This window comes from Geotrypetes seraphini, chromosome 3 (assembly GCF_902459505.1).
Source record: "Geotrypetes seraphini chromosome 3, aGeoSer1.1, whole genome shotgun sequence".
In the NCBI taxonomy this organism is placed as follows: Eukaryota; Metazoa; Chordata; class Amphibia; order Gymnophiona; family Dermophiidae; genus Geotrypetes; species Geotrypetes seraphini.
Window position 1 is genome coordinate 96,832,744 of NC_047086.1, and position 19,875 is coordinate 96,852,618.

General features: G+C 44.4%; 1 protein-coding gene across 1 annotated transcript in view; it reads right to left on the bottom strand.

Moving 5' to 3' along the window:
• NBAS (NBAS subunit of NRZ tethering complex) overlaps positions 1 to 19,875 on the bottom strand; it is an 852,905-nt gene that overhangs the window by 633,226 nt on the left and 199,804 nt on the right. Inside the window, exons 18-20 of the mRNA XM_033937554.1 lie at positions 10,886 to 11,023; positions 4,783 to 4,861; positions 2,248 to 2,352 (exon numbers count right to left, since the gene is read on the bottom strand). Coding sequence (XP_033793445.1) covers positions 2,248 to 2,352; positions 4,783 to 4,861; positions 10,886 to 11,023 — 322 coding nt within the window. The remainder of the gene's footprint in view (positions 1 to 2,247; positions 2,353 to 4,782; positions 4,862 to 10,885; positions 11,024 to 19,875) is intronic.

The window sequence follows — 19,875 nt, forward strand, 5'->3', positions numbered from 1 at the left end:
GACATTGGACACCCCTGTACTAAGGGAAGAAACGGTGTCTCACTAAAGTTCAAAGAAAACTTCCTACACAAGAGTTTCCAGCCCCAGCGCATATAGGCCCAGACAACATGAGTCCGTATAGGCAGGGGCAAGCGGATAGGAGCATGAAGAACATACAACCCCGCCACCGGTCCCAACAAATCCTTTTCTAGTGGATAATTTAGGGCAACCGAACTTTCAAGACACCAATCACAGAGAACCCTCAGCCCACAGGCCAAATTATAGAGCTGAAGGTCAAGCAGACCAAATCCACCCATAGAGAGAGGTAACATTAACACATGAAGTGGTAGGCGAGGCCTTCTGCCACCCCACAGAAAGGTCCGCAACGCTTTATATAAAACATCCAAATCCCTACGTTTCAGCCATAAGGGTAAGGTCTGTAGAAGATACAACCATCGAGGCACCAGCATCATATTATACAAATAGATACACCCGGACAAAGAGAGAGGGAGTGCACCCCAGAGACGTAGGAGCTCAACCGTTTTTTAAATTAAGGGCCCCACATTAGCCTCATACAACTGATTCAGAGCAGAAGGTACATAGACCCGGGCAAATCGTTTAATCCCCCTATTACCCCAAGTACATTAGATAGATTGTGAGCCCGCTGGGACAGATAGGGAAAAATGTTTGAATACTTGAATAAATTCATGGAAACCGTTCTGAGCTTCCCTGAGAGAATGATATAGAAAATTGAAAAAATAAATAAATAAATAAAATACTGTGTATTCTGGTTTGTTGGCTCTCTGTATAGAAAAGGTTGGACAGATGAGTGTCAGATTGTAATCACAGCCCTCCATATAACCTCTTGCGGTAGATATAGGCAGTTACCTAGAGAAAACTCAGTGGAGTAGAAACAGGAGCACAAGCTCTCATTTGTTGTTTAAAGGGAAGAGTCAGGACTGCATCTGTGCTAGGAGGCTTAACAAGCAGACCAGAATTTTATTTCACATCACACAAATAACAAAGTGCAATCCAAATCCTTTATATGAGCCAGAACCTTTACTGAACACTTTCTTCAACTGATATTCTAACAGTTGCACTACATAACCAGAGGCCAACTATAGTCACAGTTTCTCTTGCATCACTTCCAGTTGCAACTTAAATGCTGAAATCAAATCTCATACCAAAGGATGGTATGGGTCAGTACAGATCACAAAGTACTTCTTTAAAATTATCAGTGCTGTTTTTGTACATTCCATGCTTACAGTTAGTAGGCAGTTGATTAGAGACACAGTGGTTCTGCTGTAGATTGTTATTTTGTAAAGATTCTGGCGTGGTTTATTTTGGTTTGTTTTTTTACACAAAGTACTCTTTGAAAATCATGCTGATGGCAAATAGTTATTTCCTTCTGCTCTAGGTGGTACCTATAACACAGATAGGGTGCCTGGCTGGAACAACAAATAGGCTCAGGTAATTCCTTCTCTCTGACTTGAGGGTTTCAGAGCAACAACAAAGAAACCTTCTAGGTTGATGTTTGCCCTCAGTCAATTTCTCCAATGCCTTCTGTGTGCTAACCAGTAATGGTTTAGCAAGGCCAATAAACTTCTCTTGAGTATTTCTCATTAGCTTGGCAAGGTCTCCCTATGTTCTATGGGTCAGAGGTGGGAGAGATGACCTAGAGAGTATTTCTCAGGAGGGAGATTAATTTTACAAGCAGAGGAGGATCTCTGCTGCCATTTTCTACTCCCTATTTTCTACAAAATTTCCAAAAGCCTCTACCCTCTTCCACAAACTTCTGCCTTTTTCTGTATGAGTCCTGTGATTTCCTGGCAGGTGTCTGTAAGCATAGAGTTCACACAAAGGCCATGTCAGAAAGACAGGTTTTTGTTACTGGTAGATTACCCTAGCAGCACTGAAACTCTATTGAATAATGACAGTAGTGAGAACAATGACACACTAAGGAAATCGGAAACAGCACTGAGGATTCAGACTGATAGTCGTCATTGCTGAATTTCTCATGATGTTACACCAACATAAAACAAATTCCACAGACTAATAATTTCAGATTCTAGTTTTTGATATTTTTCCTATTTTTTGATTAACAATGTATTATTTATTTATTAGAACAATTTGCATTTTTATTAGGAACAGTCTTCTTAATTTTATTTCCTATAATGCAGCCTACTGGTTATTTTACTTTGCATAACTTTGAACTGACAGCACTACATAATTGATGCTCATGGCATATAAAAATATTCAGTACAATACCCGAGCACATGTTCTTGCTGACAAGAAAATGTTCTGGTTCCGAAATTTCTTGAAGAATTCAGCATCATATCTCTGCTCAGCTGCATGAGGCCCCCCAAGAATTTCCTTAAAAATGAAATAAAAGTAATTTATTAAAATCTTGTTTTGTAATGTGAGAAGAATAACCGTCACACTTTTGTTAAAAAGTGGGATAAGCCAACATTTTTATGTAGTCTTTGCTGAAAAGTATGACACATGCACAGAGGGAAACTGGGAAACAAAGAGAAATACAAGATATCCACAGTAGAATGGAAATCACTAAAAACAGAGCAAGAAAGCATCAAGGATTAAAATGTCTTCTTTAGTTTGAGTTCTAAAGATAGAAATTAGGGTAACATGTGCCCAACAGATATAACAAACATTCACCAATTAAAATATTCAGTTCATCAACATAATATTCTAGAAAAGGTTCGGATTTGCTATATAACTCTCTGTATGTTATTTAACACCCCCGCCCCCCCCCCCCCCCCTTTTTATCAATCCGTGTTCAGAAAAGTCTTCTAGAATTTTCGAAGCTCTGCGACAGTTAGACCTTGTCACACTATTCCAGCTAATTTTTATCCTGTTTGTCAATGGGAAAAAAATAAGCCTTCAAAATACTTAGGGGCATAGAGAGGGTGGACAGGGACAGGTTCTTCAGACTAAAAGGGACGACAGGTACGAGGGGGCACTCAGAGAAACTGAAGGGAGATAGGTTCAAATCAAATGCAAGGAAGTTTTTCTTCACCCAAAGGGTCGTGGACAAATGGAATGCGCTCCCGGAGGAAGTGATCCGGCAGAGTACAGTACAGGGATTCAAACAGGGATTGGACAGATTCCTGAGGGAATAGGGGATCGTGGGGTACTGAGGGAGGTGCTGGGGTGTTGCATAAATATAGACAGCTCACCAGGTCGTGCAGGTGCAAGGCCGGAGGGTTAGGACATTGATGGGAAGATAGGACTTCGATGAGAAACCTAGGGGGCAAGGGGGCCCGTTCTGGTGATTAAGGCAGGTCATGACCTGTTGGGCCGCCGCGGGGGCGGACTGCTGGGCGGGATGGACCTCTGGTCTGACCCGGCAGAGGCACTGCTTATGTTCTTATGTTCTTATTACAGAAAAGGTTCCCAAGGCTTTACCCTCCCCTTAAAGACAAGAGTACTACCAAAGTGTGCAAACTAAGGGTTCCTTTTATGAAGGTGTGCTAAGCGTTTTAGCGCACACACTGGATTAGCGCGTGTAGCCGAAAATCTATCGCCTGCTCAAAAGGAGGCAGTAGCGGCTAGTGCGCGCGGCAATTTAATGTGCGCTATTCCTCGTGGGCCCTAGCGTGGCTTTGTAAAAGAAGCCCTAAGAGATTAACATTTGTCCATAGTTGCACGTTAGATTAAGATCATGGAGCACATTTACTTTCTAAGAACATAAGCATAAGACCACATAACTAATGCATACCTAGACTCACATTGGCTACCGATTAGAGCCAGAATCCAATTCAAACTATACTGTCTAATCTTCAAAGTACTCAACGGTACAGCACCTGCCTATCTAATCGATCGCCTACACCGTAACCTTCCACCCAGAATAAGAAGAACACTGACACCATTCTCATACCCACCACTCAACGGCACTCATCGTAAAAAGCTTTACGATAACCTCATAGCAACGCATGCAGCAAAACTCGAACCCTCCATAACCAGATTGTTAACCTCAACATCTGACTTCAAAGCATTCCGCAAATAAATCAAAACGCAACTTTTCAAAAAGCATATTCAAAAAACCTAATCTCCTCTTCCATACACCGACCAGGTTACCCACTCCCTGACACCATATCCTCAACCGACCAAAAAAAAAAAAAAACCTAATTCATCCTACCGATTCATATTACCTACCAACGCCTGGAAAAAGATTTGATGTAATGTAATATAACTGCTTTCATCCAATGTTACCAAGTCTATACTCATTCTGTTACTATGTCTTACCCTAAATGTCACGTACCCTCCTGGAAATGTCCAGCTTCTTCTTGTGTAATCCGCTTTGAACCGCAAGGTACAAGCGGAATAGAAATCACTAATGTAATGTAATGTAATAAGTGCTGCTGTACTGGGATAGACTGAAGGTCCATTAAGCCTAGTATCCTGTTTCCAACAGTCACTATTCCAGGTCACAATTACCTGACAAAATTCCAAGAATAAAATTGACAAATTAAAATCCAGATTTAACTGACAGAACAAAAAAGCAAAAAGCAGAAGCCAAATGCAAAACTATGGTACACTGATGGTGAAAAATTATGACATTTTAAGTGAAAGACAAGATCTGATAATGAAAGAAACTAACATAAAGCATAGGAAATATTGACATTTCATTAAGCACTTTTCATTCATTTTATTAGTTTTTTGTCTTTACTTTTGAAGTGAAAACAACTTGCTTTTCCACTTGCTTTCTACTGGAGCTCAAGTTTTAGCACCAAAGTAGTACCTTCAAGAAATAAGGGTTATATGCCTTTTAGGAAGTATACTCACTTCATATGTTGAGAGTCGATCTAAGTAGGTTAATAATTTTAGTCTGCAGCAGCAAAGTTCTTTCTGTTCTAGTGTTAGCCTGTTTTAAAAGAAAAGCACCATATCAAGATATGTTCAACTGGCCAATTCTCCAATGCCCACTGTGGGAAAACAAAGGGGAGGAGGCAGTGCTATTGTTTTAATATATTTAAGATTAACAAACCCAAACTGAAGCTCACTAAGTTGTTACCTTGATGATAACTATATAACTTCTTGTTCTCCAGTAGAACATATAGGAAAAAAAAAGAATTGTTTTGGCTCACTAGCTTCAAAACAATACATTTTGCCAATTATTATTACTAAAGTATTACTAAATTATTACATAGTATTACTAAAGCTAAACCACATTGCATGCGACTGATTTTTAAAAGAATTTGCACTAGCTGGATCACTCTAAACATAAACTTTATTGTATCTGGATTCTACTGTGTCTCTTTTTGATCTGATTCATAAGAACATAAGAACATAAGAAATGGCTTCGCCGGATCAGACCCTAGGTCCATCCAGTCCGGCGACCCGCACTCGCGGAGGCCAAGCCAGGTGTTCCCTGTTGAGAAACCTTGTTTACTCGTATCCCTCAATGTGATTTGCGAGAAGGTGTGCATCCAACTTGCCCTTGAATCCCGGAATGGTGGTCTCCATCACGACCTCCTCCGGGAGTGCGTTCCAAGCGTCCACCACTCGTTGTGCGAAGCAGAATTTCCTGATATTTGTCCTGGGCCTGGTGCCCCTCAGCTTCAATCCATGACCTCTTGTCCGAGTCACATTGGACAATGTGAATAACGATGTTTCTTGCTCTATTATGTCGAATCCTTTTAATATTTTAAAAGTCTCTATCATGTCCCCTCGCAGTCTTCTCTTCTCGAGGGTGAACAATCCCAGTTTTCCGAGGCGTTCTTTGTAGCTCATGTTCTTGATACCTGTAACTAGCTTCGTGGCTCGTCTTTGCACCCTCTCCAGCAGGGTTATATCCTTCTTTAGGTAGGGAGACCAGTGTTGGACACAGTATTCCAAGTGTGGTCTGACCATTGCTCTGTAAAGCGGCATTATGATGTCCTCCGATCTACTCGTGATCCCCTTCTTTATCATGCCCAACATCCTGTTTGCTTTCTTTCCATCTACCTAAGCCTAACAAAGAAAAATCTTATCAGACTCCAACGGATTCAGAACACCGCAGCTAGACTGGTCTTCACAGAAGGCAAATTCGACCATGTCTCCCCGCTTCTGTCTAAGCTTCACTGGCTCCCAGTCTTCCTCAGGGTTCGTTACAAATGTGCCTGTCTTACCTTCAAATCTCTTCACGGCATCCTTCCTCCCCTCTTTCCTTTATCTTGGCTCTCGAACACTCATTCCACCAGATCCACTCAGAAATTCAAACTATCCTTCCCTTCTCTAAATGGCATCTCTCATACAGGAAAGCTCGGAACATCCCTCCTCTTCAGGATCACCGAGCTATGGAACAGCTTTACTGCCCATCTCCGGTGTTCGACCTCCCTCCAACACTTCAGAAAACATCTGAAAACCTGGCTTTTCGCCAAAATGTAACTTCCCCCTCCCTTCCCCCCTCTCCTTCCTACTTACCAAGCCCTCCTTCCTTCCATTGGAGTTTCTTTCTTTGTTTTTAATTCCTGTAAACCGTGTCGAGCTCCACTTCTGTGGAGATGATGCGGTATATAAACTTAAGGCTTAGTTTAGTTTAGTTTAGTTTAGTTTGCTGCCGTTGCGCATTGTGCTGATGGCTTCAGGGTCCTGTCTATCAGTACCCCCAGGTCCCTTTCTTGTTCGCTCTTGCCCAATGTTACACCTAACATTTTATATTCATGTTCCTTGTTTTTCTTATCCAGGTGCATCACTTTGCATTTGTCTATGTTGAACTTCATCTGCCATTTTTCTGCCCATTTCTCTAGCTGGTTCAAATCTCTCTGGAGTTCTTCTCTGTCCTTTTGTGACCCAACTACCCTACATAGTTTTGTGTCGTCTGCAAACTTGATTAAATTACTTGTTGTTTCTTCTTCCAGGTCGTTTATGAAGATATTGAACAGGATGGGCCCAAGGACCGAACCCTGGGGTACACCGCTCGTCACCTTTTCCCAGTCCGAGAACTTCCCATTTATGCCCACCCTCTGCAATCTATTTTCCAGCCATTTGCCTATCCATCTTAGTATATCTCCTTCTATTCCATGGCTTTGTAGTTTCTTCAGAAGCCTTGCGTGTGGAACCTTGTCGAACGCTTTCTGGAAGTCCAAGTATATTATATCCACTGGTTCACCGTTATCGATTTGTTTGTTCACCTCCTCAAAAAATTTAAGTAAGTTTGTCAAACATGACTTCCCCTTCCTGAAGCCATGCTGACTAGTTCTCATCAGGTCGTGGTTTTCCAGGTGTTGCACTATGCTATCCTTTATTAGTGCTTCAACCATCTTCCCAGGAACCGACGTAAGACTCACAGGTCTATAGTTGCCCGGTTCTCCTCTCGATCCTTTTTTGAAGATTGGAGTGACATTCGCTATCTTCCAGTCATCTGGTATTTGCCCGGTTCTAATTGACAAGTTAGCTAGGGATTGCAAAAGTTCTCCGATTTCTACCTTAAGCTCCTTTAGCACTCTCGGGTGAATTCCATCTGGTCCAGGGGATTTGTCACTTTTTAGTTTGTCGATCTGATAGTATATCATGTCCAAATCCACATTCACTGTGGTTAGGCTATCCTCTATTTCTCCTTTGAATGCTCTCCCTGTTTCTGGCATTGATGCAGTGTCCTCCTTAGTAAAGACGGACGCAAAGAATGAGTTTAGCCTATCCGCAATCTGTCTTCCTTGATGCACCCTTTTCTTCCTTGGTCGTCGAGAGGGCCCACCGCCTCCTTAGCTGGTTTTTTCCCTTTTATGTATCTAAAAAAGGGCTTGAAGTTTTTGGCTTCTTGCGCTATCTTTTCCTCATATGCTTTTTTAGCGTCTCTTACCGCCTTGTGACACTTCTTCTGGTCGACCTTGTGACTGTTCCAGGCCTCCGTTGTGTGTTCGCGTTTCCATTTTTTAAAACGAGTTCCTCTTATCCCTTACTGCATCCTTCACCTCTTTAGTTAGCCAAGCTGGTTCTCCTTTGTTTTTATTTTTCCTTCCTTTGGATATCTGCGGAATGTAGAGATTCTGTGCTTCGGTGATTGTATTTTTTAGTAGGGACCATGCTTGATCGACTGTTCTGATTTTGGCTGCCTTTTTCTTGAGCCGTTTTTTAACCATGACTCTCATGCTGTCGTATTTGCCTTTTTTGAAGTTAAAGGTTGTGGTTTGAGTCTTGGTACGTTTCTCTTTCCCGATGCCAATTTTAAAATTGATCATGCTGTGATCGCTCGTACCCAACGGGACTGTGACCTCTACATTTGTTGTCCTTCCAGTTATGCCATTTAGTTTCCTATTTCTTGCCCAATGGATTCTAAGGCCCTCTTCTATTAAACTGCACAAAAAAATAATAAGTTATTACTTATTATGAAAGGAGTAGCCATTAAACAAATTACATTTAATTGGAAAAATTGGAGTAGACTTAAATACAGTTTCTGGTGGAACTCTCTGTGTCATATATATGTCAAGAATAGTACAAAATGCCGCCGTCCGCCTCATCTTCGGCCTCAAAAAATACGACCACGTTAGCCCCTATTACGCCAAACTCCACTGGCTGCCTGTGGAGGCAAGAATCACCTTTAAATTCACTTGCCTCTGCTTCAAAACCTTAGCAGGCTCTTCACCAATCTACCTATCTGAGCACCTTGAAATTACTGGCCCCTCTCATACTCGAAATACATACCTGTTCTCCTTCCCCTCCCTGAAGGGCTGCCAGTACAAAAAATTCCTTGACCGATCCCTAGCATTCCAAGCGGGCAAATGGAACAAATGCCTCTCCACTCTCATCTCCAATTCCCCCCACTATCAAACATTCAGGAAGTTAACCAAAACATACCTTTTTGACAAATTCCTCTGATTTATCCTCCCTTCTCTTCTGACCTCTCCCCCCCCACCAAGACACTTACCGCCTCACGTAACACGGCCATTTGTAACGCCGCTGTATCGAACTTATAACAAATGTAACTACTCAGAACATATAACCTATCTGCCAGATTAACTTCCCCGTACACTTATTGTCTAGAATGTATAGGTAACTTGACCGAATATGTATCATCTAAAATGTAAATGTAACATCAACAAAATTGTAACTTCGCTGTAAATGTACAGTCTCTTCATCTGTTAACCGCATAGAACTTCCATGGTAATGCGGTATACAAGAATAAAGTTATTATTATTATTATTATTATTATAATATGGAAAGAACGCTAGCCACACAAAAAGGAAATTTCAATAAATTTCAGGAGGTTTGGGGTCCATTAATAGAATATTGTGATGAGTAAATATCATTTTTTCCTTATTGGTACAATTGTAAAGTGAGGGATGGGGAGGGAGGGACTTCTGATCTGATATTGATTGTTAGATTAATAGGAAGATTATATAATATATGATAAATGAAATAGTAGGAAAGGGAGGGTGGGTTTAAATATTATAATTTAAGTTGTATATGAAAACTAATCAAGTGTTGATATATAAGTTCAAATGATATTTTCTGATACACTCGTTGTAAGATGTAAAAATGAATAAAGAATTTTAAAAAAACTAAACCGCACTAGCAGTTTTTAGCGCGGTGAACCACGCCGAATAGCCACGCTGCTCCCGATGCTCGTAGAGTTCCTATGAGCGTCGGGAGCAGCATGGCTCTCTGCGCTACAAACTGCTAGCGCAGTTTAATTGAAGAGGGGGTAAGTGTTTGTATCATTACATTCTAGAGGGTTAATCTTTGCTGTACTGTCATACTCCATATTTCAAAAATGCCTATCAGCAGAGTACAAGAACTCCTTATTTGGCAGCTTGACTCCTAGCAGTAGAACCACAAGACTTTGATTAAGGATAAGAGGCAGCATTTTGATCCCAGGCTGCTGCTGGGGCAGGAGCATCCAGGAATGTTCCTGGTCCTCACAAGTCACCAGGGAATCCCCAGTAAGAACCAGAGGAGGGCCTGCTGGGAGAGGGTTTATGTCAAGACTGTCAAGGGATGGGAAGGGTTATGGTTAGGAAGCCCCACAGTATATGCACTTCAACAGCATGGATGCATTTACTACCATGGTGTGCCCTCACTTGGAGTACTGCGTCCAGCACTGGTCGCCGTACATGCAGAAGGACACGGGTCCAGAGAAGAGCGACTAAAATGGTTAAGGGTCAGGAGGAGTTGTCGTACAGTGAGAGATTAGAGAAACTGGGCCTCTTCTCCCTTGAAAAGAGGAGACTGAGAGGAGAAATGATCGAAACATTCAAAATACTGAAGGGAATAGACTTGGTAGATAAAGACAGACTGGTCACACTCTCCAAGGCGAGGAGAACGAGAGGGCACTCTCTAAAGTTGAAAGGGTATAAATTCCGTACGAACATAAGGAAGTTCTTCTTCACCCAGAGAGTGGTGGAGAACTGGAACGCTCTTCCGGGGTCTGTTGTAGGGGAAAACACCCTCCAGGGTTTCAAGACTAAGCTGGACAAGTTCCTGTTAAACCGGGACATACACAGGTGAGGCTGGACTCATTTTAGAGCACTGGTCTTTGACCTGGGAGCCGCCGTGTGAGCGGACTGCTGGGCACGATGGACCACTGGTCTGACCCAGCAGCGGCAATTCTTAAGTTCTCTTCAGGAGCTAGTACGTACATCTGCACTATCTGCTGAGGTGACAGTACATGTTAAATGACTGGTGTTGTCCATGTCCATAAACTTTATCCATCAATTTCACACCCTCTTCCATAGCAAGTATTTACCTTGTGAATTAGCATGAGGTAAAGTGTCATAGCACTGTGGTAACTTATTACAGCTGTGTGCTAATAGTTATAATGCACTAATTCAAGCACAAGCATGATGAAAATATAGTAATGCTAGTGGAAAACAAAGGTTTGGGATAGTTCACCCTTACATGTACATATTCTGAAGTATGTGGTTGAGGTCATATATTAAGAGATACTACTTATAAAAATTAGATTTACTTTGAAAAATTCACTAATTTAAGTAATTCTTGGCGTTTTCTGGTTTCACTCTCTTCTCGATTTTTTACGTCTTCAGCAGGTGTCAAAAATTCTTCATAGGGAATTTCATCAATGTCCACCTCCTCAGGAAGGATAAATCTGGTAATAAGTAAAAACAAAATAATGTTTACAGAAGTTATAAATACCTTGTCTTATCAGTTGGGTTTTTGTTGCTGTTGCTGCCGTTTCCGCAAATTAAATTTCCAACAGAACAATAATACATTATCTAACAGAATAATTTTAAACCCCTTTAGTCAAAGATAAAAGAACATTATTTAACATTATAAAAAGAAGAAAACCAAGATCAACCCTTAAAATAAAGTCATATCTAAGAAACAGAGGGAACAACATATATATATATATATATTTAAAAAAAGCTGAGCTCCTAAACTCCTAACTTTTGATCCTAAATGTGCTATTTTCAAGCAAATTTAGGGGCATAAGTTTTCAGCTAAATATTTATCGTACTTTAAGAGTTTAAAATTATCCAAGATTTAGACATTGTACATTTTTACAAAGCTGGAATATAAATTCAAACAAAAAAGGTGTACATGGCAAGGGGACATGGTCTGTGTTTATTTAGAAGGGACTAGGGCAAGGCTAAAAAATAAACATCTATTCTCTATTTTAGAAAGGGAATACACGTCTGTGCCCAAGTAGATCAATGTCAGGATTTACAACTGCTACCCAGGACATCTAGGTTTCAGAATAGTGTTTGTATTGAGCTCCCTGGACTAAAGGAATTAGGAAAGATTCCCTCCTTAATCTCCCAATGGTTTATGTCCCTCTCCGTCCATAATCAAAACTAGTGAGGTACACCAGGCTCTGTAATAGCTTTGGGGAAAATATCCATGTATTTTTCTAAAATAGCTGAAAAACTTGCTCATACCAGCACACAAATGTATATGTTATGACACAACAACATATACATGTACTGTATGAGACTGTGTTGATCCCACTGCTATTTTTATGTTTATGGTTATATAAAATGGATGCTCTTGTTACCTGTAACTGGCAATGTATTTTAAAAAAGACTATGTCAGCAGATCCTGTTCTAAAACACTAGCAGAACTTGAGATGCCCTGAGCTGTACACTTCAATTCTGATTTGTCCATCCATTTTAAAATCTGCCTCTACACTTATAAATTTAGGCCAGCCATTCAATTGCTTAGAATTATGAGCCTAATTTAACAGCTCAGTGCTAGAATTCAGTGCTAAGCTTCTATTTCTCCCCACCTTAAATCCACCTCTGCTCCCCATGTTTTATGCAAATTTAGAAGTTTAATGACATTTTTAATATAAAAACTAAGACATTCAGTCCTAGAAATTTTTTTTTAAAAAAGGACAGTTTTGAAGAATAGCTCTCAAAATCAGAAACATAAATCTTTTAAATACAGTGAATATAGGGACCAAATATGTTTCTTTTTTTAGTGTTCTGAAGAGAATTTCTGTCTACTGTACATTATGCATTGAAGAATTTCATATAATGTCTCAGAAAAGAAGAAACTTCTGGGAGAATGTTTAGATCAGGGCTGCCCTAGTCCGGTCCTCGAGATCTACTGGCAGAATAATTTTATAACAAGGTGCTTTTAAAATTTTCAAACAAATATATACAAAGGCAATAAGACCCAGATTCTATAAAACACACCTAAAGTTAGGTGCTTAGGTTGGTGCATATAGCCAATCTAGGCACCTAACAATTATTTAAATAACATAATCCATGCCACTAACAAGCTTAATTGGTTTAAATTAAAATTACAGTGGAACCTTGGTTTGCGAGCATAATTTGTTCCAGAAGCATGCTCGTAAACCAAAGTGCTTGTACATCAAAGCAACTTTAACCATAGGAGTTATTGGAAGTGTGGGCGATTTGTTCCACATCCCAAAATGACCCTACCCCATAGGCCACTGGTGCACTTCCACCCCACCCCTGGGAACCAGCATCGCCCCCCATCCCCCGTCTGCCCAAACCCTTACCACTCGGGCACCGACACACACCACCAACCCACAGAACGTGACGGCGCCAAAAGAGCCTGCTGCTGATCTCTGCTGGGCCTTGAGCATCTGCGCATGCTCAAGGCCTTCTGGAGAGAGCGGAAGCCAGAAGGCCTTGAGCATGCGCAGATGCTCAAGGCCCAGCAGTAGTCACACAAATTATTAATTCATGAATAAATTGTCTTTCTTTGACATTTCTGAGACATAGTATTGGCAGACTTCTATGGCCTATCCTTAGGTTCCAAAATATTTATTTAATAATAGCTCACTTAGACCTGCTAATCACTGGTCCCTCTAAGCTAAGCCAGTGGAGGGTAGTGCTTCAATATTGTGCTTTCAATTGCTAGGGCCAGGCAGGTTCTCTCGAGCCCTGCAAAACTTGCCAGCTCTTCACTACTGAAAATACAGCACCCCCACTGGCAGGACTGTAGATTGAGAACATCATCAGTGATGCGACAGAGAGAAGGCCCTGGTGGGGGATGCTACGAAGCAGCTTGTTCAGAGCACTGCCACTGCTGCTGTTTTTGGAGGTCTCAGAGGTACGGTATGTCAGTCTCACAGTAGGAGGGTCGGTGGGGGGGGGGGGGTCACGTGATGCAGCCTGCCTGAAAGGTCGCGTGCGAGTGGAGCTCCCTCCGAATCCCCTAAAAACCGGCCTTTAAAACTGGCTACTTACTGCTGCTGACGACTCGTAGCGGCGGGGAAAAGCAGAGAAGAGCCGTGTGGAGGAGGTAGCGGATCCAACGCTTACCGGGGGGTCTGGTATGCCTGTAAAACCGGCGCGAGCAGTGAAGGATCGGCCCGCTCTGACCCCAGCCAAGATGGCGGAAGAGACCGCGATTTTCACGGTCCCCGCAGGGGAGTGGGTGCAAGAGATCACTCGCTCCGTCTCAGCAGCGCTGGCGGACCGCTTAAATAAACTTCAATCGGGCATGGAAGAAATGCATGAGAAATTCGATTCTCATGCCCGCAGAATCACTGATGTGGAACAGAGGGTAGCCGCGCAAGAAGACACGTGCAGCGGCCTCGATGCTAGAGTGCTCGTGCTGCAAAAGGAAACCGAGCACTTGAAAGAGCAGCTTGATGAGCAGGAGAACCGGAGCCGCCGGAATAACCTTAGGCTGGTGGGGCTCCTGGAGAATGTTAAGGATGCAGAGCTTTATCATATTTTCTCTACATGGCTCCCAGACCAGTTGCAGCTGAAAGAATCTGGCTTGCTTTTTGCCTGTGAAAGAGCACATCGAATTGGATCCCCGCAGCAAATGGAGAATAGGAGACCTTGCACCGCAATCGCCCGCTACAACAGCTGGCGGGAGAAGGAAGCACTTCTGCGGGCGTACCGAAAGAAAGGACCCCTGGATTACCAGGGAGCAAAGCTGCTCATCTTTAATGATTACTCTGTTCGAGTGGCAGCGCAACGTAAGCTCATGTCTCCTTTCTGCACCATACTCCACTCCAAAGGCATCCAGTTTGCCCTTACCTTTCCAGCAAAGCTACGTGTCTGGAAGGATGGTAAATCCTTCACCCTGCAGGATGTGAATGAAGCTCGCCCATTTGTGGATAATCTCTAAGTCCGCTTGCTCCTTGGGGCCCAGATCACATTTGTAGACCGGCTGGTCCTTCTTTGGCTTCATTTTGGGATACTGGCAACTGGATTCTGCGCCTGGCTTGCTGGATTCCTTCCTGGGGGACAGCAGCGCCTACTCGCTGCGGTCTTCCTACTATGTATAGCCTACACTAGCCCAGGCTTTGTGGACTGGCACTGGACCTTCGGCTATCCTGGACCTGACCGGCAGTCTTTTCTGCCTGATTTGGATTGTTGATTATCACTTTTCTCTGACTTAGTTGGTCTTCTTGCTGTTCTTTAGATGTTATCTGAGTGGGGTTCTGGCCCATGACTCCGACAGTGTTTTAATCGGTTTTCTTGGTCTCGCCCATTGTTTCTGTCTGGTAGAGTTGTTGGGATTTTAGGTCTTTTACTGCTTTCTGTTGGGATCTTATTCAGGGGGGTTTGGGAGGAACTCTCTTGTGAGCGGGGTGGGTAGTGTGCATTTTGGGTTGCGGGGCTTGGGGGGAGGGGGCTACCGCTATGGAACTTTGTGGGGAGGGGTTGCGGGGGTTGCAGGGGAATGTCTGGGATTGTATGACTGTGTGTGAATGGGAGGTGTGGGTGCTGGCGGGGGAGAGTTTGTGGGGAGTGCCTGACTACAGAGGGGGGAGCTGCAGGTATGGAGTGCCTGGTCTTGGATGGGGGAGTGGCAATTATCTCTTTTCTACCCAGGGACTTAGCTGGGAGGTCCTGATGGGGTGGATGTCATCTACCACTGTTTTTTTTTAAAGTGTGTTGGCCTTTTGACAATGGCTGATTTGAAGGTGGTCACCCTTAACGTCGATGGCCTTCGGTCGCCTATAAAGAGATCTAGAGTACTGGCTTCCTTGCGTAGAGTGGGTGCTGACATAGACTTTCTCCAGGAGACTCATATGTCTCAGTTGGAACATTCCAAATTACGTAGAAGCTGGGTGGGGGAGGTGTACTCCTCTTCCTTTGGGGGTCGGCGGCGGGGAGTCGCGATCCTTCTTCACAAACACTTACCCTTTCAGTTTCACAAGCTGGTTCAAGATCGCGAGGGGAGATTTGTTCTGTGGAAGCTTTGGGGAAAGAGACTGATGCTCTGCAATATCTATGCTCCGAATGTGTACACCCACAGCTTCTTCTCTACACTCCTCTCTAAATTGTCAGAATATACCGAGTATAACCTTATCTTGGGTGGAGACTTTAATATCACTGCTGATCCCAGTTTCGATTGTAAACCACCCAGAGTGACGCCTCGTGATCACGCTGCAAGGGGGATTAACTTCCTGCTGGGCCACTAAGACATTGTGGATATTTGGCACACCTTACATCCCAATGATCGGGATTTCACTTTCTTTTCTCATGCTCATACCACGTATGCCCGACTGGATTACCTTTTTCTAGATCGCCGGTTGTTTACTGCGGCTTTACGAGCGGATATCTTGGAGTGCACTGTCTCGGATCATGCTCCCGTGGTGGTGACCCTTTCTTTTTCCTCTACGGTTAGGGGTACGTCCTGGAAACTGTCTCCTCAATTGTATATGGATAAGGCGTTTCGGGAATACCTTAGAGCGCGATGGGTAGATTATCAACTGACTAATCAGACCACTGATGTGAGTCCCAGTACGTACTGGTATGCCTCCAAAGCGGTGATGAGAGGGCATATCATAGCATACACGGCCCATAAGAGGAAAGAGCGGGACGGGAAGATACTGCGACTTACGAGTGAATTGCGTACCCTTAGGCAGCCATATTCAGTCGCTGTCCGACTCCGACAAACGAGAACTTAGGTCGCTGAGGGAACAGATAGAGGGGCTGCTTAATGATCGTATGCGGACTTCTTTGTATTATCACAGATACCAAATGTATCGCTGGGGGAGCAAGGCTGGGAAACTTTTAGCTAATTTGGTGCGCCCACCTAAAAAGAAGCAAGTTATTACATCCATTAAGGATGCCCGGGGTACCGAGTACACCACAGCTCAGCAGATAGAGGAACAATTTGTCTCTTTTTACTCGAAGCTGTATGAAGCACGTCCCTTGGATCGAGAGGCTTTGCTCTCTTTTTTCTCTGATCTTCGTCTTCCGGGTCTTGAGCCCTCGCAGCTACAGGCCTTGAATGCTCCGCTTACGAAAGAGGAACTTTTGCAGAGTATCCGCTCCCTTACCTTGGCGAAAGCACCAGGCCCTGACGGTTTAGGTCCAGAATATTATAGGATTCTCCAGGATTTGGTGGCTCCGCCCTTGTGCGCCCTGTATAATGGAGTGTCCGCGGGCGATGCCGTGTTTCCTGACAACCTTGCTCATGTGGTCTTATTGCCGAAACCGGGCAAGGACCATGCATTGGTGAGTTCGTATCGGCCCATCTCTCTATTAGATCAGGACATTAAGCTGCTGGTAGCCACCCTAGCGCGTAGGCTGAATGCCGTTTTGCCCGACCTTATTCACCACGACCAGGTGGGTTTTGTTCCAGGCCGTTATGCTTCCATGAATTTGATGAAAGTGTTGGGAGCCATTCGGACTCATGTGGGGAGGGGGGGACAATCAGCTATTGCGGGATTGGACATGGAAAAGGCGTTTGACAGCATCTCTTGGGAATATCTCTTTTGGACTTTGGAGCAGTACGGATTTCAGGACTCCTTTCTGGCCTGGGTGAAGGCTCTGTATGTTGAGCCGCAGGCTCACCTATTAATTAATGGGTGTTTGACAGCTCGTTTTGGCCTTCAGCGGGGTACTCGGCAGGGCTGCCCACTGTCCCCTTTATTGTTCTTGCTGGCCATGGAGCCCTTAGCCATCAAAATTAGAGGGTGTGACCATATCCGGGGGGTGAGAGTGGGGGGCCACGAATGTAAAATCAGCTTGTTCGCGGACGATATCCTTTTGTATTTGGATCAGGCTCCCATTCATCTTGATAGGGCTCTTGCAGTGGTGAGGGCTTTTGGGTTGCTATCTGGACTTCAGGTTAACTGCTCTAAGTCGGAACTTTTACTGCTGTCTGGGGGCCCACCGGAGCCATTCCGCCCAAGGCAGCGCCTATGCGGTACCTGGGTATTTTCTTAAGCACACAGTCTTCCGTTCTCTATGCGGAGAATGTTTTGCGGCCTTTGGAGGAGATAGGCAAGCTTTGTCAGCGTTGGAAGGACTTGCCGTTGGGCCTGATGGGCAGGATAGCATTAGTCAAAATGGTCATGCTTCCGAAACTGTTATAACCGTTGCAGACCATGCCAATTTGGTTGCGTCATAGAGAAGAACTCAAATTCAAGTCGATTATCTCCAAGTTTATTTGGTGCTCCAGGGCTCCGCGAATTAGTATGGCGAAACTGATGTTGAATAAGTCTGATGGAGGGCTGAATGTCCCTGACATTCGTCTCTACAATGTGGCCGCGCTCATGCGTTGGATACATGAAGGGCACTCGGGATGTAAACGATTCTCTCCGCTGGGATGGGTGGAGGGTTGGACTCACCCTTTTCAGTTTATGAATTTGCTCCATTCACAATCCGACCCCTCTCACCGGTATAGAGTTCAGCTGCAATCTATGTGGCCATTAAGGCAGGCCTGGCGTTGGTGGAGGCGCCGACAGGGGCTTAGCCCCACGGTGTCTCCCTTCCTTCGTTTTCTGGGTAATTCCAACTTTCAGCCGGGCTGGGGGACTTCCGTGTTTCAGGGCTGGGCGTCTCGGGGTTGCACGGGCATGGCGCAGTTGCTTGAGTTGGACCCTCAGACTTTCCCACAGGGGCTTAGCCCCACGGTGTCTCCCTTCCTTCGTTTTCTGGGTAATTCCAACTTTCAGCCGGGCTGGGGGACTTCCGTGTTTCAGGGCTGGGCGTCTCAGGGTTGCACGGGCATGGCGCAGTTGCTTGAGTTGGACCCTCAGACTTTCCCATCCTTTTCCCAGGTTCAGCGGACCTGGGACCTCCCCAATCATTTTTTGTTTTCCTATTTTCAGGTCCCCCATTACTGGGAGATGGAACGTACTCGTAATCCGGGAGCATGGGCGTCTGGGAGGCTTGACACCCAATTCCACGCCACCCTGGCCTCTTTGAATAAGCTTTCACACTGGTATAAACTATTGAAGCTCTCGAGTCCCACGGATGGGATTTCCAGAGTGAGAGAGGCCTGGCAGGGTGATTTGGGTGTATCTATTGATGAGCATCAGTTTCAGGAATGTTTTACCACCCTTTATACTTTCAGTAAATCGGTTGAGTACCAGGACACTCAATTTAAACTCCTGCACCGCTATTACTTAACGCGACAGCGGGGAGCCAGCTTGGGACTCTGGGACGATGCCACTTGTGTTAAATGCAAATGTCAGCCAGGCACGTACCTCCACTCTTTTTTGGACTGCTCTAAAATTACCCTCTGGAGGGAGGTGCTGCCCATGCTGGAGGCTATCCTTCAACGGTCGGTGGAGTGGGACTATGGGGTCTTACTACTGGGGTTGCAGGAGCCGCTTCTGGCACAGGGTTTGTCAGCCCCCCCAGCGGCGCTTCATCTATAATGTCTTTCTAGTGGTTAAGAAAACAATTCTTTCTAGCTGGATTTCTGAGGCCCCCCTGTCATTGCGCTGTGGCATGCCAAATTGCGGGAAATGGCCACCTTTGAACGTCACTGGTGTGTGGGCTCCTCCAACTATGATAAAAGATATTATGTGGCTCTGTGCGAGAGCTTGTTGCGCTCGGTTTCTGCTCCGGAGCCAGTGCTCCCATGATCGACAGTCCTGGGTTTCTAGTCTCGGGGCGCGGTTCCCTTTTGGGGGTTTTCGGGAGTCCTATGCCCAATAGGGTGACCTTCTGCTTTCACTGCTACTTTTACTTCCATTCTATAGGCATTTTTCCTTTTCTTTCTACTTGACAGCTCTTCCCTCTAGGAGTGGGGGGGAGGGGAGTTGCTTGCTTGCTTGGGGGGGGGGTGAGTGTGTATGGGGGGGTGATTGTTGCTGCTCTGAGTGTGCTTGGTGTGCATGGAGTTTTGAGTTGGGCTTGGGGAATGTCTCCTTTGTTGGTGTTTGTGGGCGCAAGAAAAATAGGTGGAGTTTGCACAGACTTCGGGTGGGGATTTTTCCTGTGATTCTTGTTAATGGATTACTTCAGATCTCCTGATGTTTATGGTTTGTTTGCCTATGCCTGTTCTTTCTATATGTCATCTGATATCTGCTTTTATGCGCTGGCGTTGTTGCCACCTGACTGTATGTGTTGCTTCATTGTTAATAAACATATGTTTAAAAAAGAAAAAAAAAAAGGAGGGTCGGTGGGGTTCTTTTGCACAGGGGGATGAGAGGGAGGGCTAGAAAGATGCTGCACAAGGGGATGGGTGAGAGGGGAGGAAAGATGTTGCACATGGGTGGGGGAGGGGGAGAAAGGAAAGAGGAAGAATTGGGGTGGAGGG